General features: G+C 50.9%; 1 protein-coding gene across 1 annotated transcript; it reads right to left on the bottom strand.

The window, feature by feature from the left end:
* Positions 1-6,218: 6,218 nt before the first annotated feature.
* On the bottom strand, positions 6,219-17,626 carry LOC117885017 (zinc finger protein RFP-like). Its single transcript, XM_034786091.1, has 7 exons — positions 17,602-17,626; positions 15,121-15,602; positions 10,358-10,453; positions 9,354-9,584; positions 9,072-9,094; positions 7,989-8,104; positions 6,219-7,293 (listed from the first exon to the last, which is right to left on the bottom strand). The coding sequence occupies exons 1-7, from the start codon at positions 17,624-17,626 to the stop codon at positions 7,223-7,225; spliced, it is 1,044 nt and encodes a 347-aa protein (XP_034641982.1). The 3' UTR covers positions 6,219-7,222.
* Positions 17,627-23,198: the final 5,572 nt, after the last annotated feature.

Below are 23,198 nucleotides of genomic sequence, written 5' to 3'. Positions count from 1 at the left end.
AACAGTGGCAATTTAGCAGCCTGTCCATTGAGCTCCACCTTAACATCAATAGTGCCCAGCATGGGCACAGCTTCTCCCGTATACGTCTTCAGAACAGTTTTTGTTGCCTTAAGCGGAAGATGCTGTAGCTTTTCTTTATACACAGTCTCAGAGACCAGCGAGACGGCTGCACCGGTGTCCAGTTCCATGCGTATAGGTTTGCCATCCAACAACGGGGTTCCCCAGTATTCATGTAAGCCCACTGCCAAAGACAAAATGTGCAGCGGCACTTGCGATGAGGTGTCACCTTTGTCATCCTGGGTCTGCTCCTAGGGTATGCAGGGTTCCCCTTTTGGTCGGCCAGACCAGACCTCTTTTTCTTTTGTTTACAGGCACACGCAATGTGTCCCTTTTTGCCACAGTGTCGACACACCCGGTCCTTACACCAGCATTCTGATGCCTGGTGACCCGGCTTACCACAGCGGTTACATTCCTGACTCCCCACAGTTTTGTGGGTAGGTTCTTGTGACACCTTATGCACCCTAGGGGATGCACCAATGGATTGTGCCTCCTTTGTAGCCAGTTCCATGGAGACTGCAATATCAACGGCCTTCTGTAAGGTAAGCTGAGCCTCTGTCAATAGGCGCTTCCGTACAGCTTCACTGTACAGGCCACACACTAACCTGTCACGCAGGGCATCATTTAACATCTCCTTAAATTCACAGTGTTCTGCAAGCTTTCTCAAAGTTGCTACAAATTGTACAACTGTTTCATCCTCTTTTTGGTCCCTTTTGTGGAACCTATATCTTTCAGCAATTACCAGTGGTTTTGGGGGAAAATGGGACCCCAGGATTTCCACAATGTCACTGTAAGATTTGGTCTCAGGCTTAACAGGGTGTAGTAAGCTGCATGGCAGGGAGTAGGTCTTAGGCCCTACAACACTTAAGAATATTGGCACCTTCTTCTTTTCCGCCATGTCATTTGCCATAACAAAAAGCTCAAAACGCTCGGTATACACATGCCATTGCACTAGAGTCTCCTCAAAGGGTTCCAGCGGCCCCGTAAGCGTAGCCATGGCTTTAATTTCAGTTTGCACTATCAGTGCAAACAAGCCAGTTCTCACCCCCTTCCAGCAGCAAAAAAGGGGTTTTAGGTTTTTTTTTGGGGGGGGGGGGGGTTGTACCTTGACTTCTACTTTCTTCTGGTGCTGGGGCAGCACAGGAATCCCATCCTCGTTGCTACATGTTGTATCCTTGGGGGCAGCAGGTTAGGAAGAAATCACTGGAGACCAGAGAGCTGTAAACCTTAAAGGCATCCAATTATTGCCACACACTGAACTAACCAAAAACCAGCTAGGCTATCCCCTAATAATCTAACTCAGTTGCCATAGCAACAACAAGACTCTATTACCATGACAACCAAATACACAACACTCCACTCTCTCAGTATTTGTCTGTAACCAGCCCTGGGTGTTGGGACAAGGGAGAGGAAGACAAGGAAAGTTTTGATGAGCCTAGGCAGCCGTGTGAGCTGATGGCTTTGTCTAACCAGTTGGGGAAGGCAAAGTTAGTGGAAGATGAGTGTCCCTATACCTTCCCTGTTACCTGTGTGGAGGACTGTGATAATGAAGGAAATGTGCCTGTGTCTGTCAGGGATAATGACTTGCCTATGGTAGGGTTACCATATTTCCTCATTAAAAAAAGAGGACACTCCACGGGGCCCTGGCCCCGCCCCCGCTCCAACTCCGCCTCTTCCCCGCCCCAACTCTGCCCCTTTCCCAAAGTCCCCGCCCCAACTCCGCCCCCTCCCCTGAGTGCCCCACATTCCCCCTCCTCCCTCTCAGCCGCAAAACAGCTGCCCGAGCGCTACCGGCTTCACGGTTTGCCAGGCAGCCCCCAGACCCTGCCCCCGGCCGGGCACTTCCCCAGCGCAGCCGGAGCCCGGGAGGGGAAGCGCCCGGCCGGGGACGCAGGGTCTGGAGGTCTGGGGACTGCCCGGCAAACTGTGAAGCCGGTAGCGCTTGGGCAGCTCGGCTCTTCAGCTACACAGAGCTCAGGTGTCTGGGGGGAGCAGCAGCAGCCGCCGTGGGGGAATCCACCTGCAGCTCGCAGCCTGCGGGAGCCACAAGGTAAGCAGGGGACTGGGGCAGGGATGCCAGCAAAGCTATTTTCCCGACATGTTCGGCTTTTTGGCAATTCCCCCCGGACGGGGATTTGAGGACCAAAAAGCCGGACATGTCCGGGAAAAACCAGACGTATGGTAACCCTACCTAACTGCCCCCCCAGGACTCCACCCCCTACCTAAGCCTCCCTGCTCCTTGTCCCCTGACTGCCCCATCCTGAGACCCCCCCCCATCCTAACTGGCCCCCTAGAATCCTATCCCCTACCTGTCCCCTGACTGCCCCAACCCTTATCCACACTCCCACCCCCAGACAGACACCAGGGACTCCCACTCCCCATCCAACCACTCCCCACCCCCTGACAGCCCCCCCAGAACTCCTGACCCATCTAAACCCCTCTGCTCCCTGTCCCCTGACTGCTCCGATCCCTCTCCCCACTCCTGCCCCCTGACAGCCCCCCACAGAACTCCTGACCCATCTAAACCCCTCTGCTCCCTGCCCCCCGACTGCCCCCTCCTGGGATCCCTCCTGGGACCCCTGCTCCTAACTGCCCTCCAGAACCCCACCCCGTACCTAAGCCTCCCTGTGCCTTGTCCCCTAACTGCTTCCTCCTGAGACCCCCCACCCTAACTGCCCCCCTAGGATCCTACCCCGTACCTGTACCCTGACTGCCCAAAACCTTACACCCCCAACCCCCAGATGCCCCCCCCAAACTCCCAACCCATCCAACCCTCCCCCTGCTCCCTGTCTCTTGACTGCCCCCTCCAGAACCATCCTGCCCCTTCTCCGACCCCCTGGCCCCCTTACCGTGCCGCTCAGAACAGCGTGTCGGGCTCCACGTGCAGCCCAACACGCTGCCGCGCTCCCCCGCGGAGTGCATAGCCCGGTTCCCGCCCTCGCAGAGTGCTGCGAAGTGGCGCGCTGGGCAGGGGGAGGCACTCCAGACTGCCGGAGGCCCGATGCGAACGGCCGGCCGGCTGCGAATGCAGGGGGGAGGAGGGAGAGAGAGGAGGGCAATGATCTCAGCTGCAGGGGAGAGGAGGGGGAAGCGGAGGAGGGGCAAGTGGCACCATCCGGCCGGCTGCCCTGTTAGCCGCACGCACTCTGCATGGGGGGGAAATCCGGACATTTACAAATCCCCCCCGGACGCTATTTTTAACTGAAAAAAGCCGGACATGTCCAGGGGAATCTGGACGAATGGTAACCCTAGCCTATGGAGGAAGCTACCTCGGTCTCCAAGCAGTTGTCTGTGAACAGCCCTGTGTGCTGGGACAAGGGAAATGAGACCCCAAGCTGTGTGTCTGTTAAAGGGGAAGGTTTCTCCAGCTTTTCTTTGTCTGTGGAGCAGACAGAAGGTGCCTTTCAGCCTGTGATGGTTGAGGGTAGTGCAGTTGTCTCAGAGTTGGTTCTGGATTCAACTAACACCCAGAAAGGGAATGGTTCTAAATTCTGTCTGCTAGGGAGACTGACACTGTAACTGGGTTGGATCCAGTTAGTGTCCTAACAAAATCCCAGAGACCAAATGACTGGTACTGTTGCTTTGCCTGTTGCGAGTGTGTTGCTGGGAAAGGTAATTTGATTGTGTTGCTCACTGACAGTGTGGAAACTTGTAACCAGAAGGAAATGATTCCTGAACTTGTGTGTGTGTTGAGACTGACAACTTGTATATTGCCTAGTCAAGGCACTGAGAGAATTTCTCTCCTGTGTGGAGGAGTCTCTGATGTTCAATGTGGTGTTAGCTCCAACTGAAGCATTTTCCAGGCTAAGGACATCTGAGAGGCTCTTCCCCTGTATGGACTTGCTGATGCTTGATGCCATGTGAGCACCAAATGAAGGCACCCCTTCAAGCTCTTTCTTGTGTGAATTATCTGATGGGGAATAATGTGTGAGCTCAGACTGAATCTTTTCCTGCAAGTTATTGAAGCTTTTCTTGCATTCCAAGTATTTATGGGTTCTCTCTCTTGTGTGGGTTGTCTGATGTGAAGCAAGGTTTGATTGTCAATGAAACTATTTATAGATACAGTACCATGTGGATTCTAAAATGTTTAGGACGGTTTGAGCCGGAACTGAAGCTTTTCCCATCATACAAGCATTTATGGGGTCTCTCTCGTGTGGATTGTCTGATGTATATTAAGATTTGAACTTTCATGTGTTGTCAGATGCTACCGGGGTGGTGCTTCTGCTTTCTCCTGTTGATATCACTCGGCTGTGTGCGTGTGTTCCCTCTGTGTGCTGCCCCAGCTCTGCAGATAGCTGACACAGCAAACCCGACGAGAACCCCCAATGACCACAGAGTCTAGTAAGGTACAAAGGCACCTCGGCCAGGTTTATTGCGACCCTGACACAATTTCAGTTCCCCGTAGATTACTTAGTCTACCGGGCATACTGCTAGAAAGTGCCGCTCGGCAATGGACTCAGCTTAGTCAGTGGCGGGACTTTCCACTGCCCCCTCTGCTGGACCAAGACACCACCCCAGGGATACATTTTTATACACAGGTACAAACAAGTTACACATCACTCCTGACGTATTGAGGTGCAACCCCTTCACGTAGCAAGGTGCAACCTCCCTACGTGGTAAGGTGCCGCCTCGCACCTTTTACCTGTTGGTTCGATCAAAACAACTCTATCCATCATTTTACCCTTTTGCCCCTGTCATTGGGATGGGTTGGCCTGTTCCATGTTATCTGTGGAATGTTCCGGTATAGTGTGTCTTGGTACCATGTTTATACTGTAACTATGCTAAGTGGATATATATTTATGCAACATCAGCCCTTTCCTTGCCAGCTTCTGTGAGCAGGGCCTGCCTCTTGCTCACAGCTTAACTTTGCTTTATGTTAGCAAAGTCTTGACCATTACTTTAGTTCAGGCCTCAGGCCTCATACTGAGCCTTTATCAGGGCCTTCACTTACTACATCATGGAGGCTTTCCCACAGTGCAGGGTGGGCAGAAAAGTTTTGCTACACTGCAACATCGTCAAAGGGCCACAGCGGCCACATTTCAGGTCGGAATCTGGGATAAGGTTGGTTTGACTCAGGTATACATGCTGCAGGGTGGACACCAGAGCCCCAGATTTGAGCCTATGTTAGAAATATCTTAATGTAAAGTTAAGAAACAGTGTAGATGCTCAAGCCCAGGGTTCTCCAACCTGGGCCACCTGACTCCAGATCCAAAAACCCTGGGCTTACATTGCATTGTAGACAACCCCAGAGTGACATAGATGCATATCCTCATTAGTGTTCGATGACACAACCAGTTCAGGAGAAAAAAAATTCCATGACTATCTTCAAAAATCACATCTGGAAAATGAAAGGGAAATCAACAAGGAAACATTTTTATAAGCTTTATTTACATTAAGTAAATGACAGGCTTAAAGGGAACTGGGAGGGAACTTTCATAACCAGACCATGTGGTAAAAACATCCAAAAATTTGAAGTATTGTTCTGAAAGGCATTAAAGTGGAAATATTGCAAATGAACACTGGGGAGGAATTAATGAGCAGAGGTGAAAATGGGCTGGTGCGGGCCGGTACAGTGTACCCGTGAGAACTGGCTGCCGGTACCGGCCTGCACACGGCCGATGTTAAAGCACTGCTGCTTTTGCTCCCCCGCATCGGCTGCCTGGCCATGAAGGGCTGGCTGGGGGAGTCTGATCCCCAGCCCTGCCCCTTCCACCCGAGGCCCCGCCCCTTCCGATGGCCAGAGCCACCCCCCCACCTTGCCCAGGAGGGACCCGGGGTACCAGTAAGTCCCTCTGCTTATTTTCACCCCGTTAATGAGTTACAGTCATAGAAGGGAAGAAAACACGAGAGGGAGATCTATAAAATCTTTCTGAATATTTAAATTTAAATATTCAGAAAGATTTTATAGATCTCCCTCTCGTGTTTTCTTCCCTTCTCCGACTGTAACTCATTAACGGGGTGAAAATAAGCAGAGGGACTTACTGGTACCCCGGGTCCCTCCTGGGCAAGGTGGGGGGGTGGCTCTGGCCATCGGAAGGGGCGGGGCCTCGGGTGGAAGGGGCAGGGCTGGGGATCAGACTCCCCCAGCCAGCCCTTCATGGCCAGGCAGCCGATGCGGGGGAGCAAAAGCAGCAGTGCTTTAACATCGGNTGAACCCAGGGGGAAGCAGTTCACTGAGCCCATCCTCCTGTCCCTGGCCTGGGAGAAGAGGAGGGGACAGGGCATTGGGGCAGAACCACTCCAGCCCAGAGAGTGGTCAATGGGGGGTGGCCTTGGGAAGAGAGAAGGGAGGAGGTGGCAGCGTCAGAGGAACACTGCATCTCTAGCGGAGGAAGAACTGGGGAGCTCAGCCTGCCCAGCAGAAGAGAAAGGAGGGATGCTGGTGAAAAGCCATGGGAGAGAGCCCCTCGCTCAGGGAAAAGCAGAGGGCACATGGACGGGTATGGAAACACCAGGGCATTTGAGTGTCGCTCGGGGCGAGTGTGTCTGGTCATGGACTCAGTGCAAAGGCTGGTGGCAGGATTGTTTGTGTGACTTCAGCGCGGGATCGCCACCACATTTCAAGTTTGTATTTTTATTTCTTGGGGGTGGGGGAGTGTCACATTGGGTGTTGGTTTGGTTTGTGTCTTTAGCTACTCGTTTATAAAAGTGTTTTCATGCATTTTTTTCTCTGAAATGAAAGTTAACCTCTCCTGAAATCTCTCACCTGGTCTGTATGAGCCTAGAGATTTCCCTCTTTTTATCTGAATTTCAGAGCACAATCCATGAAGCAGTGAGTCGCTCCAGTGGGAGAGCCCAGCCCTGACCTAAGCAAAGGTTGGATGTTGGAGAAGAGCTATGGGGGAGACCCCCTCTGCCAGGGTAAAGGAGAGGGGTGTATCTGTCCTAAGGGGAGAGTGCTTTCTCCACATTCCTCTTAATTTAATATTGAAAAGGCCTATGAATATCTATGAAAACCCCAGGGTCAGAGTTAAGGGTGTTTGGATGTTGGTCAGTATCTGTTTCTATTCACCGGTGTGGGCATGAACTGAGCACTAAGGGTGGTGTAAGGACTGTTTGTGTGACTTTAGCTTGGGATTTCCTTAGCAGTTAATGTTTGGTTGGTTTGGCTGGAAACTTTAGCTTCAAATTAATGGAAATGTTTTCATGGGAATTTTCTTCTTTTTTAAAGATAACCTGCACCTGCAATCTTACCCTGTCTGTGTGCGCCTGTCTCCGGTTCAGATAGCAGAGTGTCTGGAGATGGAAAGGATAAAAGAGGTGAGATTTCATGCTGTCATTTTTATAACATCCCCATTCTTATCTGACATAATTATGTCTTAATAATGAGAGAGAAACAGAGACACACCCACCTCTTTAATAATAACTCATCTGAAACCTTCTGTTTCAGGGGTCAGCAGCCTTTGGCACACAGCCCATCGGGTTAACTGGCGGGCGGGCTGCGAGAGAGTTTGTTTACATTGAGTGTCCACGGGCACAGCCCCCTGCAGCTCCCAGCTGCTGTGGATTACACACAAGAGGCTCCTGTTCTGGAGGGACTCACCAGGATTTACGCCTTCCCTTTTGGCCCACACCAGCTGCCGTAGGGGGCCAGAGCACAGTGATGGGCTGGGTCCACATTTCAAAAGTGGCCTGAAACGTTGGGTTCTAAACTGCTCTCGAGCCCTGTGCTCGAATTGTGTAGTTGGGAGAGAGAAACTGAGGTACCCCAAATTTTCCTATATTTTTACCTGAATGATTTTGCCAAAGCTCTCTAAATGAATCAGCGTGAGACATCCTGGGGCCCTGCTACATCTGCTCAATTTGACGACTTTCCATTTTTTATTAAATAGATACATAACCTAATTATTAACCAATTGGCCAGAGTCCAACTCCTCCCACAGTCTCAGAGACACACCATGATTTCCCTCCCAGATCCCAACTCTCACTACCTTTGAATTCCCTCAGTGTCCCCATTAAAACAATATTTTCTTGGGAGAAATCACTGAGTCTCTTCTCTAGCTCCGGAGAAATCTCCACTGGCTGCTGGAATTTCCTCGCCTCACACCTGGGGAGAGAGAATTTCATTGTTACATTCCAGTCACTAACTCGCCATCATTCCTGGATAGAGGAAGTCGCTGCTCTATAGGGCCTGTGGCACAGACCATGGCCGTGCCACCATCCCCCAAAAGCCCAATTCATGTTCTTCCACTCTGGCCTAGACAGAGCAGATCTGAGGATAAAAGAAGAGTCGAGTTTCCAGGGCGAATTCTCTCCTTGGCCTCCATGTACCAACACTGGTCTGCTCCATGTTTCTTGTGTGCATCATGCTATGAGATCTTTCTTTCAGGTAGTAAACTGAGACCTCGGCTGCACCCAAACCAGCTCATTCCACACAGGTCTCTAAACAGACTTCCAGTGGAAAAGACTCGTGATCCCTGCTGAGCAGGGTTTGATTATTACCAGTACGCCAGGGATGAAAGGCCCATATTGCATCCAGGGGCGGCTCTATGGTTTTTGCCGCCCCAAGCACAGCAGTCAGGCAGCCTTCGGCGGCACGCCTGCGGGAGGTCCGCCGGTCCCGTGCCTTCGGCGTCCCGACTGCCGAATTGCCGCCGACGCCGCAGGACCGGTGGACCTCCCACAGGCATGCCGCTGAAGGCAGCCTGACTGCCGCTTTCACAGCGACAGGCAGGGCGCCCCCCGCGGCTTGCCGCCCCAGGCACGCGCTTGGGGCACTGGTGCCTGGAGCCGCCCCGATTGCATCTCCAGAACCCTGAGGCAGCCAGTCCCCCAGGGTGTCACATCTCCAGGAAGTACTTGAGGTCAGTCTTTCCCACTGAATAGATATTCCAGAGTCTTCTATAAAAGGCTGAGACCCTCAGGATTAAGTTGATCAGAGAAATTTGTATCCAAAAAGTGACCCTGCCCCATACATTTTGCTGTAGAGCCCCGTGAAAATGTGCTGTTAATGTTCTCTCCAAGCTCTTTCACAGCATCGTGAAGTACAAGGGGGGTGAGAAAGAGCCACATACCTGCTCAAGGTGCTTCTGAAGTCCTAGAGAGGAAAGAGACAGAAAAACCACCTTAGTCTCACTTGCCATGATGCCTCCCACTGGGGATCCCAGGAAAGGGATTTTGCAAATATGAGGAAAAGCAGCTTGGCCCGGGGCCCAGGTCATGGGTCTGCTGACTCAATGTCACCTTTATATCTATGAGTGACACTGAGATCTCCAACTGCTGGACCCCAGTGCCCATGATTCAGGAGCTGTCCTGTCCCTGTGGTGGGATCTGGGATGTTTCTAACTCAGTCTCACCTGCAGGAATTCACTCGCTGGCTTCTGATACTTCCCCTCCAGCTCACTGATCAGCTCACTGAGACGGGAAATCTCCTCAGAGAGTTTGCTGGCATTGTCATTCTGTATCTTTACAACCTTTCTGTCCAGCTTCTCCAGCTGGGCCAGCAGGAGTCGCTCTTGTTCCTCCAGGAACTGCCGCAGTTGCTGAAATTCAGACATAATCTTCTGCCTCTCGGCTTGTGTCTGGATCTATTAAAAAAAATGGCAGGCCAGGGACATAGAATCTAGGGTCCTTTCATGGAGTGCCAAGTGTGCAGGAGACACAATTTCTTTGCAAGCTCTAAGATGTCTGACACTTGACTTTACCCCGTGGTTAACAGGGAGAGGATTTCCTAACACATTCCCACTAGGGTGACCAGACAGCAAGTGTGAAAAATCGGGATGGGGGTGGGGAGTAATTGGAGCCTATGCAAGACAAAGCCCCAAATATCAGGACTGTCCCTGTAAAATCAGGACATCTGTTCACCCTAATTCTCACCGGCCCGAATATCTTTCAATGGGAAGTTTCTATGACTAACATGGGCAGGGCACTGTGTTATCAGAGGTCTATGTTAATCCAGACCCAGAGCAGAGGAGGCAGGACTCAGCACTACATTGACAGAGATGCCAAGGGAGAAAAAAAGAATCGAACAATTAAACAAGGCAAGAAATACCTACAGACTCAGGCAGATAGTGCGGCCCGAGATATAGGTCAATTCACCTTGGGAGGAGTTTTGTGAAAGCTGCAAGGGCTAGAAATGAACTGGAATGGAAGTTTAGATTCTGCAGAATATGATGTTGTCCTGATCCAGCCAGAGGATTTCGCAGGGCCAGTGTATGTGTGTGCAAACATGAAGCTAACCTAGCAATCCCTGGTCATGGAGAAACACACACAAGTCTACTTTCTCCAAGGCCACAGAGGAATCTGTTTCACAACACCTCCCACTGCAAGTCTCTGCAGGTTAATAACACTGGGCACCTACCAGATATTCCTGGGTTTTCCCCTCTCCAGTCACTTGAAATCCCAGCAGCTTTTCTCTCTCTTCCCGCAGAGTCTCTAAATGGGCCTGAATCTTTTCCTGGAGAAACAGAAATGATTTGAGTGAGTTTATTTTGAGGGTTCAGAGTGTGTATGTGGAGAGGGGTTTTTTCCATCGCAACCCAAGACTCTGTAGGTGACTGTCAGCTCTACAGGGTCCAGGACATCAGGAACCACAAGGAAATCAAACCTCATTAACAGAGACTAGGACTGTTTTATATTCAGACAGTTTAGACTCATTTGTCCTCTTTCTCCATTGAGTAAAACCAGCAGGAAACTGGAGTCACATGGTGGTGAATCAATAAACCTACACTTGACAAGTTTTCGCTAACACCTTTGGCTGGTGCTTGGCCACATACACAATAACACCATTCAGACTGCAACCCAGTCTGATCCCAATAGTATCTGCGCTGTCTGGGGCCCGCCCCTTCTGTGTTTGGATTCAAGGTGCTGGGGGTCCGCACAGCGTTTGGCTCAGTGACCTCCCCTACTGCTGGTCGGCCTCTGAGTATTACCCCTAATGGAGCAATATGGGAATTCAGAATCCCAGTGGGAAACCTCGGCCTTGAAATGGCCACACTTCATCACGAGCAGATACTGTCGGGGAGGCAACATGGCCCAGTGGTTGGAGCTTTGGCCTAGGCCTTAGAAGAACCAGTTTCTGTTCCCAGCCTCTCATTTCCTGGGCACGTCAAAGCCCCTCTCTACGGTTCAATTTTCCCCTCCCAACCTTTGTGTCTCTTGTCTGTTTAGACCAGGGGTCGGCAACCTTTCAGGAGTGGTGTGCCGAGTCTTCATTTATTCACTCTCATTTAAAGATCTGCGTGCCAGTCATACATTTTAACGTTTTTAGAAGGTCTCTTTCTATAAGTTTATAATATATAACGAAACTCTTGTTGTATGTAAAGTCAATAAGGTTTATAAAATGTTTAAGAAGCTTCATTTAAAATTAAATTAAAATGCAGAGCCTCCCGGACTGGTGGCCAGGACCCGGGCAGTGTGAGTGCCACTGAAAATCAGCTTGCGTGCCATAGGTTGCCTACTCCTGATTTAGACTGTAAACTCCTCAGGAGAGGGATTGTCTCCGTGTTTTGCGGGGGCCCTGCAGAATCCAGGTCAGATCTCATCTGGGATTTGTAGTGGTTACTGGGATGCAAATATTAATAATTATAGTAATGATAATAATAAAAAAATGTAGTAATAGCAACAGCGCGCAACTCCCCCTTCTCCAGCCTGAGGGCAGCACTCTCACATAGTTCAGCCTAACAGAAGTATTGGGAGCATAAGCTTTCGTGGGTAAGAACCTCACTTCTTCAGATGCAAGTAATGGAAATCTCCAGAGGCAGGTATAAATCAGTGTGGAGATAACGAGGTTAGTTCAATCAGGGAGGGTGAGGTGCTCTGCTAGCAGTTGAGGTGTGAATGCCAAGGGAGGAGAAACTGCTTCTGTAGTTGGATAGCCATTCACAGTCTTTGTTTAATCCTGATCTGATGGTGTCAAATTTGCAAATGAACTGGAGCTCAGCAGTTTCTCTTTGGAGTCCGGTCCTGAAGTTTTTTTGCTGTAAGATGGCTACCTTTACATCTGCTATTGTGTGGCAAGGGAGGTTGAAGTGTTCTCCTACAGGTTTTTGTATATTGCCATTCCTGATATCTGACTTGTGTCCATTTATCCTCTTGCGTAGTGACTGTCCAGTTTGGCCAATGTACATAGCAGAGGGGCATTGCTGGCATATGATGGCATATATAACATTGGTGGACATGCAGGTGAATGAACCGGTGATGTTGTAGCTGATCTGGTTAGGTCCTGTGATGGTGTTGTTGGTGTAGATATGTGGACAGAGTTGGCATCAAGGTTTGTTGCATTGGTTGGTTCCTGAGTTAGAGTTGTTATGGTGCGGTGCGTGGTTGCTGGTGAGAATATGCTTAAGATTGGCGGGTTGTCTGTGGGCGAGGACTGGCCTGCCTCCCAAGGTCTGTGAAAGTGAGGGATCATTGTTCAGGATGGGTTGTAGATCACTGATGATGCGTTGGAGAGGTTTAAGCTGAGGACTGTAGGTGATGGCCAGTGGTCGAGTTCTGTTGGTTTCTTTTTTGGGCCTGTCTTGTAGCAGGAGGCTTCTGGGTACACGTCTGGCTCTGTTGATTTGTTTCTTTATTTCCTTGTGTGGGTATCGTAGTTTTGAGAATGCTTGGTGAAGATCTTGTAGGTGTTGGTCTCTGTCTGAGGGGTTGGAGCAGATGTGGTTGTACCTCAGTGCTTGGCTGTAGACGATGGATCGTGTGGTGTGTCAGGGGTGGAAGCTGGAGGCATGAAGGTAGGCGTAGCGGTCGGTGGATTTTCGGTATAGGGTGGTGTTAACGTGGCCATCGCTTATTTGTACTGTGGTGTCTAGGAAGTGGACCTCCCGTGTAGATTGGTCCAAGCTGTGCTGTGTCATCATCAGGGATACTGTTCCTGACAGCTTGTATTCCATCTGTGTGTGGGATGTTTGTGTAGAGAGCCTTTACGTCCATGGTGGCTAGGATGGTGTTTTCTGGGAGGTCACCAATGCATTGTAGTTTTCTCAGGAAATCAGTGGTGTCACGGAGATAGCTGGGAGTGCTGGTGGTGTAGGGTCTGAGTAGGGAGTCCACATATCCAGACAGTCCCTCAGTGAGAGTGCCAATGCCCGAGATGATGGGGGTCCAGGATTTCCAGGTTTGTGGATCTTGGGTAGTAGATTGAATAACCCCGGTCGGGGCTCTAAGGGTATGTTGATTTGTTCCTGTGTTAGTGTAGGGAGTGTCCTGAGTAGATGGTGCAGTTTCCTAGTGTATTCCTCAGTGGGATCTGAGGAAAGTGGCCTGTAGAATTTGGTATTGGAGAGTTGTCTGGCAGCCTCCTTCTGGTAGTCAGATCTGTTCATCATGACAACAGCACCTCCTTTATCAGCCTCTTTGATGATAATGTCATGGTGGTTTCTGAAGCTGTGGATGGCATTGAGTTCTGCATGACTTAGGTTATGAGGCAAGCGATGTTGTTTTTCCACAATTTCTACCTGTGCACGTCGGCGGAAGCATTCTATGTATAGGCCCAGCTTCCACCCCGGACACACCACACGATCCATCATCTACAGCCAAGCGCTGAGGTACAACCGTATCTGCTCCAACCCCTCAGACAGAGACCAACACCTACAAGATCTTCACCAAGCATTCTCAAAACTATGATACCCACACAAGGAAATAGAGAAACAAATCAACAGAGCCAGACGTGTACCCAGAAGCTTCCTGCTACAAGACAGGCCCAAAAAAGAAACCAACAGAACTCGACCACTGGCCATCACCTACAGTCCTCAGCTTAAACTTCTCCAACATATCATCAGTGATCTACAACCCATCCTGAACAATGATCTCTCACTTTCACAGACCTTGGGAGGCAGGCCAGTCCTCGCCCACAGACAACCCGCCAACCTTAAGCATATTCTCACCAGCAACCACACACCGCACCATAACAACTCTAACTCAGGAACCAACCCATGCAACAAACCTCGATGCCAACTCTGCCCACATATCTACACCAACAACACCATCACAGGACCTAACCAGATCAGCTACAACATCACCGGTTCATTCACCTGCATGTCCACCAATGTTATATATGCCATCATGTGCCAGCAATGCCCCTCTGCTATGTACATTGGCCAAATTGGACAGTCACTACGCAAGAGGATGAATGGACACAAGTCAGATATCAGGAATGGCAATATACAAAAACCTGTAGGAGAACACTTCAACCTCCCTGGCCACACAATAGCAGATGTAAAGGTAGCCATCTTACAGCAAAAAAACTTCAGGACCGGACTCCAAAGAGAAACTGCTGAGCTCCAGTTCATTTGCAAATTTGACACCATCAGATCAGGATTAAACAAAGACTGTGAATGGCTATCCAACTACAGAAGCAGTTTCTCCTCCCTTGGTGTTCATACCTCAACTGCTAGCAGAGCACCTCACCCTCCCTGATTGAACTAACCTCGTTATCTCCATACTGATTTATACCTGCCTCTGGAGACTTCCATTACTTGCATCTGAAGAAGTGAGGTTCTTACCCACGAAAGCTTATGCTCCCAGTACTTCTGTTAGTCTCAAAGGTGCCACAGGACCCTCTGTTGCTTTTTACAGATTCAGACTAACACAGCTACCCCTCTGATAGTTCAGCCTGCAGCTCTTGTGATTTAAACCTCACTGATCACTTAGCAGCTTCAGTTGGGCTGTAAGATCCCTGATGACGTATCTCACTAGTGGGAACTAGATTTGAAATGGCTTCAGCTGCCTAGAGAAATGTTTCCCACATCGCTCATCTTTAAAGTGTTCGTTTTCACCTCATTAGCCACCTTGCCCTGTACATTTCTTTTCATATCATTTTTCATACAGTGAAGGCTTTACAGAGCCTAATGATGCAGTTACATCCACAGCTGTAGGAGGGAGAAATTAAGGGTGTCCTGATGGGTGAAGTATCAGGGGGTAGCCGTGTTAGTCTGTATCTACAAAAACAACAAGGAGTCTGGTGGCACCTTAAAGACTAACAGATTTAGATGCCCATATAAATCTGTTAGTCTTTAAGGTGCCACCAGACTCCTTGTTGTTTCTGATGGGTGAGTTATTGACAAAGTTAACCTGTAATTAACATTCAGTTAGAATGAATCAGATAGGACAGTGATTCCCTACCTTGCACACCTGTGCAGCCTCCTCTATGGGAATGACTGTGTGAGCTCGGTGAGCCCGGGATCTGTCACACACCACGCAGATGGGAGTTTGATCCTCCTCGCAGAACAGCTTGAGAGGCTCCTGGTGCTCCCCACACATCCTCTCCCCTCCTGCTCCCTTTGCTGCCTGGAAACTCAGCCCTTTGGCTATTTCTAGGACAGTTGCCAGCTGCCTGTTGGGCCTGAGGTTTCTCTGCTGAACTGTTTCTCTGCACTGGGGGCAGGTGAAATTCGTATCGGATCCTTCCCAGCACTGGGTGATGCAGACTCGGCAGAAGCTGTGCCCACAGCCTATAATCACTGGGTCTTTAAAAAGCTCCCGACAGATGGGACAAGCAGCTTCATTCTGGAGACTTTCCAAGGGGCTCTCTGCAGCCATGGCTCCCTCTGGGCAGTGTAACTGGGTGAGTTTCACTTTCCTGAGCTCAGTGGAAGTGACCCCTCCTACAATAATAACTGGGCGTTTCCCTTCCTGGCACCGACTCCTGCTGCTCGCTCAGCTGGAACCAGCCCCCTGGCAACATTCCAGCCCTGGAGGCTTTTGTGGAAAATGCGCTAATAATGTTCTGGTCCTGCAGTCAGCCCCCTCTGACTCTAAGGGGGGATATTACATTCACAAGCTAAAAAGTTGGTTAAAACAGGAATCAGTGTTCAAAAGGCCTGTTTGCCCTTTACACCAAGGCTGCTGGGATTCAGTGTCAAGGGGCCCGGTGTCACCAACTCTCATGATTTTATCACGAGTCTAGGCTATTTAGGGTTGCTTTAACCCCCAGCTCCTGGAAGCATGTGACTACCTGAGACTCTTGATTGTCAGTTTCTAAAATAAGGAAGTTTCTAGCCCTTATGGCTGAAGTGAAAATCTTGAAATTGTTCCCCAAGCTTCAGATTTATGAGATTTAAAACATAAATCTCAGTGGTTTGAGCATGGGCCGGCTAAACCCAGGATTGTGAGTTCAATCCTTGAGGGGGCCATTTAGGGATCTGGGGCAAAAATCTGTCTGGGGATTGGCCCTGCTTTGAGCAGGGGGTTGGACTAGACGACCTCTTGAGGTCCCTTCCAACCCTGATATTCTATGAAAACAAACAAAACCTACATTTTCCTTTATTTGACTGACATTTTAGTTTTGTTTTTTAGCTTTTGGGTGTCACTCTGGTTTCATTCTCAAGATTTTCTGCTAGACTAGATTATTTTTTAGTGAAAACTGCTCTTCTCATCCAAGCACAGCATGCTGAGAGCTGGGGCTGTTAGAAAAGAATGGAAAGAACTGGGCTAAAATGGTAAGAGCCGGGGACAACGCCAATGTGAGATGTTTGCTGATGTGGAAAGGGCTGCACTACTGACTATCCAAGGTAGGTAGAAAGCCTCTGTCCTCATAGTATCTGAGCACTTCCTTCCCAACACCTGTATGAGGCAGAGAAGGGCTGTTATCCCCTTTTTTATACAGATGAGGACAGTGAGGCACAGAGTGAATAAGGATTTGCTTAAAGTCCACAGAAAAAGTTTACCAGAGCAAGGAATAGAACCTGGGTTTGCGCTCTTCTCTCACTACCACCTTAACTCCCCCACCCTGACTGTCCTCACACTGTCCCTCACAACAATCATTAGGTCAGACATATGCACACTGGGGTAGAAATAGTGGACAAGAATTGATTACATGAAGTAAAAAAACTTCTGATTTTTCAGGCCTGTTCTAAAATACGCAGGATATCTCTGAATGCACAGTCACTGCCTCTACTCAGCAATCTGGAGAATTGATCTGAAATCAACACTAGGAAATTCAACAGAGACAAGTGCAACCTACAACACTTTGGAAGGAAAAATCAAACACACCTTTGTCTGCGTGGGAGCCCCTCGCCTGGAATTAGGTGCTTAGGTCATTTAAAACACTCGACCAGGATGTGGGAGTCCAGGGTTCAAATCCCCCCCAAAGTTCCCGGTAAACTGCACTGCTCCATCTTTAGCACCACACAGGCGGTGGTCAGGGAGGGCCTCCCCCTCTCAGTGGGGGCCTCCCCTGGCTCCCTCCTGCGCCGTTTCCCCCCACCCTGCCCTTCCCCAGCCTTACCTGGTTCCAGCCTGGCCCTGCCACGAGGGTGGGCCTGATATTACCGCCAGGGTCGTCCCTAGGGGGAGTGCGGCCCTAGGGCAAACCCCTCCTCCGCCCCAGGCCCCACCCCACCCCTGAGTGACGCCGGGAGCCCGCAGAGCACGACCGGTAGCGCTGCTGCTGTCCCCAGCTGTGCCACCATGGTCCTGCACTGGGGCCTGGAGCTGGAAGCAGCATTGCCACACACCGTCCATGTGCAGAAGGAATTTTTTAATGTGCAGCAATATACAGGTGATGTGTCACACCTCACCTCCACATTGGTGCACACAACAAAATTCATTCCGCACATGGACATAAAAAATTAGAGGAAACGCTGCTCCTGACTTTCAACCTACTTGAGCCATCTTGAATTCCATACATTGACTGATCAGAATAAATCGCAGATCGAGGGACGTGATCATTCCCCTCTATTCGGGACTGGTGAGGCCACATGTGGACTACTGTGTCCAGTTTTGGGTCCCACACTATAAGAAAGATGTGGAAAAATTGGAAAGAGTCTAGCGGAGGGCAACAAAAATGATTAGGGGGCTGGAGCACATGACTTATGAGGAGAGGCTGAGGGAACTGGGATTATTTAGTCTGCAGAAGAGAAGATTGAGGGGGATGTGATAGCTGCTTTCAACTACCTAAAGGGGGTTCCAAAGAGGATGGATCTAGACTGTTCTCAATGATAGCTGATGACAGAACAAGAAGTAATGGTCTCAAGTTGCAGTGGGGGAGGTTTAGGTTGGATATTAGGAAAAACTTTTTCACTAGGAGGGTGGTGAAGCACTGGAATGGGTTACCTAGGGAGGTGGTGGAATCTCCTTCCTTAGAGGTTTTTAAGGTCAGGCTTGACAAAGCCCTGGCTGGGATGATTTAGTTGGGGTTGGTCCTGCTTTGAGCAGGAGGTTGGATTAGATACCTCCTGAGGTCCCTTCCAACCCTGATATTCTATGATTCGAAGTGCTCTCAAGTGAGCTACAGACCAACAGTGGTTCATAGTAATTATTCAGCAAGTATTTTAGAAGACCTAGAACATTAGAGGAAATCATGACCTGCTAAGAGACAATTAATGGAGAGAAGCAGCAAGATTAATCCCATACATTGGATTGGTTGTGACTTATTTGCCTGATTTGAAAAGAGACCAAAAGGACCTGAGTCTCCTCGCTGGCGATAGCCCCCTGCTCGGCCAATCGGCACTGAGACTCTGAGGGGCGGAAGGCTGAGAGGTCTCACCAGATGTCCCAAAGGACGGCCCAGGTCACCATAAGAGGGAATCACTCTCAGATCCAGCCCCACCTCTTTGTGAGGGCCTCCCACAATGAGAGCAACACCCCCACCCCATCCACACTCCACACACACCCCTTCTTGGTAGAGGAAGGGAAGCCGGGAAAAGGGGGAAAAGAAGCAAGAGAAGAGGAGAAAGGAGGGAGGAAAAGGGAAACCAAAAAGGATAAATCCCAATGTCCCCAGGGATTCCAAGCGTCAATGTCCTAGGTAGGAAATCAAATTCGGCCACCTTAAGCCAGTGTTTTCTGGGCCTAGTATGCTGCCTGCACCAGGGGGATCAGACTGAACAGGTTCCAAACCTCTCTGGGCCTCTTACCTTGGAAAAGGGAAGTTTGTTTTCTGGCACAATCAGTGGTAGGAAAGGAGAAAACTCCACAGAGGTTCCTCCTCATGCTCACATCCATGAATCCTAATTCTCTCTCAGTCTTCGAGGAGAGACCTCGTGAAGGAGACTTGCGGCAGCAAAGCCCGGGGGAGGTCTCAGAGACTGTCCTGGCCCTGCACCTCTGTCCTGCCCGGCTGATGTCAGGGTCTCTCTGTGAGGTCACCCCCTCCCCACCACCTTTGCCCAATAGGCCGAGTTCCTGCAACGGGCCTTTGTGATGTCAGTGCCACCCCCACTCCTCCCCTCCAAGCTGATGTCTTGCCCCTGGCCAGCCTTGTTGGGTGTTTGAGTTGTTTCCCCTCGATCACCACACTCAATGACTGTTGAGTCTGGGGATGGAGCTGGCTACACAATAAAACATCAGTTTTTCATAAATTAGTAGACAAGGCCAGAAGGGACCATTAGAGCATCTAATCTGACTGCATATCCCAGCCTCCTATGTATCACAATAGCTGCTTTTTGACTAAAGCACCTTCCTGAAAAGCATCTTGTCTTCACTGGAAGACATCAAGAGATGGAGAATCCATCACTTCTCTTGGCAGCTTGTTCCAAGGATGAATCGCCCTCCCTCTTACAAATCTCTGCCTTGTTCTGATGAGAATTTTTCTGATTTCTGCTTCCAGACGTGGGTTCTTGCTCTGCCTGTCTTTGCAACACCAACGAGCCCTTTAAATACTGGTGTTTTCTCTCGGCGAAGGCACTTGTACTTGGCAATCAGCTCACCGCTCAATCTTTTTTAAAAACTAAACAGACTGAGCTTTTCAGTGCCTCCTTACAAGACATCTTCTCCAGCCCTCAAATATGGCTCTGTTCTGCACCCTCTCCAGTATTTTTAATGTTATTTTTGAAATCAGTCTCACCACTGCTGAATCACCTCCCTTTCCGTCCTCTGTTTATCTATCCATGGATGGTGTCACTGACTCCCAGGACTTGTGCTCTCTCTCAGCCCCGTGCAGTTCAGGCGAGGTCAGGGCCGGCTCCAGGCACCAGCCCACCAAGCATGTGCTTGGGGCGGCGCGGCGCTCCAGCCCGAGAGCGGGGCCGCGACTGGGCTCGCCGCCCTCCCCGCGGCGCTCTGGCCGCCGGGATGAGGGGAGCCACGGTGGGCTCGCCGCGCTCCCTCTGGCGCTCTGGCCACTGGTGAGAGCGGAGCCCCGGCCGGGCTCGCCGCCCTCCTCCCGGCGCTCCGGCCACCAGCGCCCTCCCCTGCTGCACTTCCCGCAGGGGCAGGGGGAGGCTTTTTTGCCGCCCCAGGCAAAAAAGCCAGAGCTGGCCCTGGGCGAGGTCACCGCTGGTCCTCTGTAACAACAAACTACTTCTCCCACCAGTGCCACCTCGTTAAACAAACAACACCCAGGGAAACTGAGTCCCACACACTGCATGCAAACCACTGAACAAACAAGAAAATCCCTGCATCATCACAGCTGGCATTAGCCCTGTTCACCACAGAATCGCACTGGGAGCTCATGTTGAGTGGCTTGCCCAGTACGACACCTAAATCCTTGACAGAGTCACTGCTTCCCTGAGTACCGTTCCCCACTCTGTGGCCTACCTGCTTTGTTGCTAGCACATGGAGTCCTACTGCCCCCTCCCAGTGCGCCAAGAGGGGACCTGGTGCCTGGAGCCGCTGTGGTTGTGTGAGAGCATCAGGCTGAGAGACCAAAGGGCACCTTCAATCTGGAACAGAGAGGTCTGGCCTGCAGGTGCAATCGCCCTTGGTTTGGGGCAGTTTTCTGGCAACCCTGCGCAGAAGGGGCTGTGGCTGGCAGCAGCTTGAAGCTCTTCTCCGCGCTGCGCTAGGCACTGTTTGAATAAATGCAACGTACGTGTTACATACAGCCTCTTGGTGCTTGATCAGAAGTTCTCTGTTTGCAGGGTCGGTCCCAGGAGATTAGAGAGACAAGGTGGGGGAGGGGATCTCTTTTATTGTCCAACTTCTGCTGGGGAGAGACAAGCCTTCTGCTGGGGAGAGACAAGCTGGTCCTCAGGCCCTTGTCTCTCTCCCCAACAGAAGTTGGTCCAATAAACGATCTGACCTCCCCTGCCTTGACTCTCGGTGTTTTCTGCTCACACGGGCGTGGCTGGGAAGGGCCACAGGGCTCAGCAGGCTCAGGGAGTAACATCAGCACCACTGAAGGTAGGAGTGGTCTGTCCAGCTGCCCCCTCCTCCCTCAGTGTCCGTCTGTGGGGGGAGGTCTGGCAGCCCCTCCTCAGCCACAGTCCGTGTGTGCCCAGCACAGGCTCCCCTGGGCAGGGCCAGTCAGTCTGTGTGTGTCACAGCAGCCCCCTGCTCACTCCCCCATGGAGCCCAGATCGGGGTGAGCTGGGCCTCTGGTTTGTTTGATCCCTGAAGGGGTTTCTGGGCACTAACTGGGACCCCAAGTTTCTCCTCACTTGAGGAAATCCCTGTGAAACTCACCCTTTCCGTGTGTCTTTTTCACGCCCTCTGCCAGAGACGGTCCCCATTCTTGCTCCAGTTCAGCTGGCAGCAAGTCTAGCTGGAGGGCAGAGGGAGAGAGCTGAAATTTCAGGCTGTCGTGTTTATGGCGGGATTGCGGCTATTAATTGACAGAACCTGATAATTCTATGGAACAAACAGGGGAAAAGGACAGAGATACAGAGTCAGGCAGTGGAATGGAGAAAATACAGGAAGAATTTCTAGCAAGGGCGAAGTGTAATTAAACAGAACTGAGAATATTCTCTGCACACCTTGTCTAACTCTGGGCCTGATTCTCTTCCATACTGATGACCTTTCCCTGTCTCTGGCCATGTCTGGAGGGCTTTGTGCCCCTGTAGAGCCCCGTCACACTGCCCCGAAGGTAAAGGTGTTATGTAGCCTCAGCCCAAACAAGAATCAGGCCCTGTGTCACTTTCATCCTGGGTTTCAGATGAGTGACCCCTAGAAGTTGGGGGCCCATCAGCGCTTAGACCATGGACCTGCCAGAGAGGCCCCGCCCTTGGGCATCCTCTCCCCCCGAGGTCCCGCCCACCCACTCTTCACTCCCCTCCGCTCCTTCCCCCTAGGTCCCCCCTACCTGCCCCTCACTCCTCTCTGTCTCTTCCCCCAAGACTCCACTCACTCGCTGCTTGCTCCTCTCCGCCCCTTTCCCCTAAGGGGGACTACCAGGGGGCCATGGGGCCAGGCATCCATCACTTTTTCCTGCCTTAGGTGAGCAGGGGGCGGGCGGGGTCCTTTACCACTTGTCTAGTGAAAACAGATTGCTGGGCAGATAGGTTTGATTTGACTTGATTAATTTTCTTCTTTCTCAACTCAGATTTAAGTGGATGGCTAATGTCAAAAGAGCCATGATTAGTTTGGAAATGGCACTCGATATTATGTTTTTTTGGCACCGCAACAGCACTCCCGCACAATAAGCAAACACATTTCCCTTTATTTTCAATAAAACAATAGGATTCTTCCCACTCTGCATTGAAATAATACGTACATTGTCTTTTATTTGAACCATTCATTTTGGGCAAAATGTTAAAAAAATAATAAAGCGCAAAGCACAAGAAAACAGCAGTATCAGTGCAGCGGAAGAATACTCACATACAGGGCCGGCTGCAGGCACCAGCGGAGCAAGCACGTGCCTGGGGCAGCACATGCTACGGGGCGGCATTCCGGCCATTCTTCGGACAGCAGAGTCCGAGTGGGTTTTTGTTTGTTTTTGGGCAGTGCGGAGAGAAGCCGGAGAGAAGCTGCAAGGACAGAGAACAGCCTGCAGCCCCGGAGTTCTCTGTCCCCGGCACGTGCGGGGCCGCAGCTTCTCTCCCCTGCTGGGCACTAGGCGGGTGCACATCAATGTCCCGTTGGGTGCCATGGCGCCCGCGGGCACCGCATTGGGGACCCCTGATTTACCACTTTCTCTGGCCTTAGAGGCTTGCTTCCCTTGCAGCTGTGATGGCCCCCAATTCTCTGAAGCTTCACTTCCAGGGCTTGAAAGATGACAATGGGCCCACGGAGGGGTGACCCACCCCACATCCCGAGCGTTTTCCCTCCTGCATGGGCGGCCTTGTGGGGGATGCTCAGCCTCCCCTGGCCTCTCATACCGACTGCCGCGTTCAGCTCCTTCTGCACTCAGGGTAGGGCTGCGCCGGGGGCGTGGTAGAGGCTTTGCCTGGGACCTCAGGGACACATCATGAGGCTCCCTCCCAGGCATCATTATGAAAGGAGCAGAACAGGAATTACTTGGGGTGGAGAGTGTATTGACCGTGTCTCATGGGTCTGTAGAGATGTACTGCACCAGTGAGCAAGTGTGGCTAAAACACAGGCCT

This window comes from Trachemys scripta, chromosome 11, assembly GCF_013100865.1.
Source record: "Trachemys scripta elegans isolate TJP31775 chromosome 11, CAS_Tse_1.0, whole genome shotgun sequence".
NCBI classification, from domain to species: domain Eukaryota; kingdom Metazoa; phylum Chordata; order Testudines; family Emydidae; genus Trachemys; species Trachemys scripta.
The sequence above is the reverse complement of the archived record's forward strand: the minus strand, read 5'-3'. Positions and strand labels throughout refer to the sequence as shown.

What these genes read in the sequence shown, in the direction of transcription:
- LOC117885017 (XM_034786091.1), bottom strand. Translation starts at nt 17,626, where the DNA reads ATGTATGGAATTCAAGATGGCTCAA. An exon ending in GGAAAACCCAGGAATATCTG is followed by an intron (nt 9,585 to 10,357) that starts GTAGGTGCCCAG and finishes TTTTTTTAATAG; the next exon opens with ATCCAGACACAAGCCGAGAG. An exon ending in TTCAGAAGCACCTTGAGCAG is followed by an intron (nt 8,105 to 9,071) that starts GTATGTGGCTCT and finishes CTCTCTCCCCAG; the next exon opens with GTGTGAGGCGAGGAAATTCC.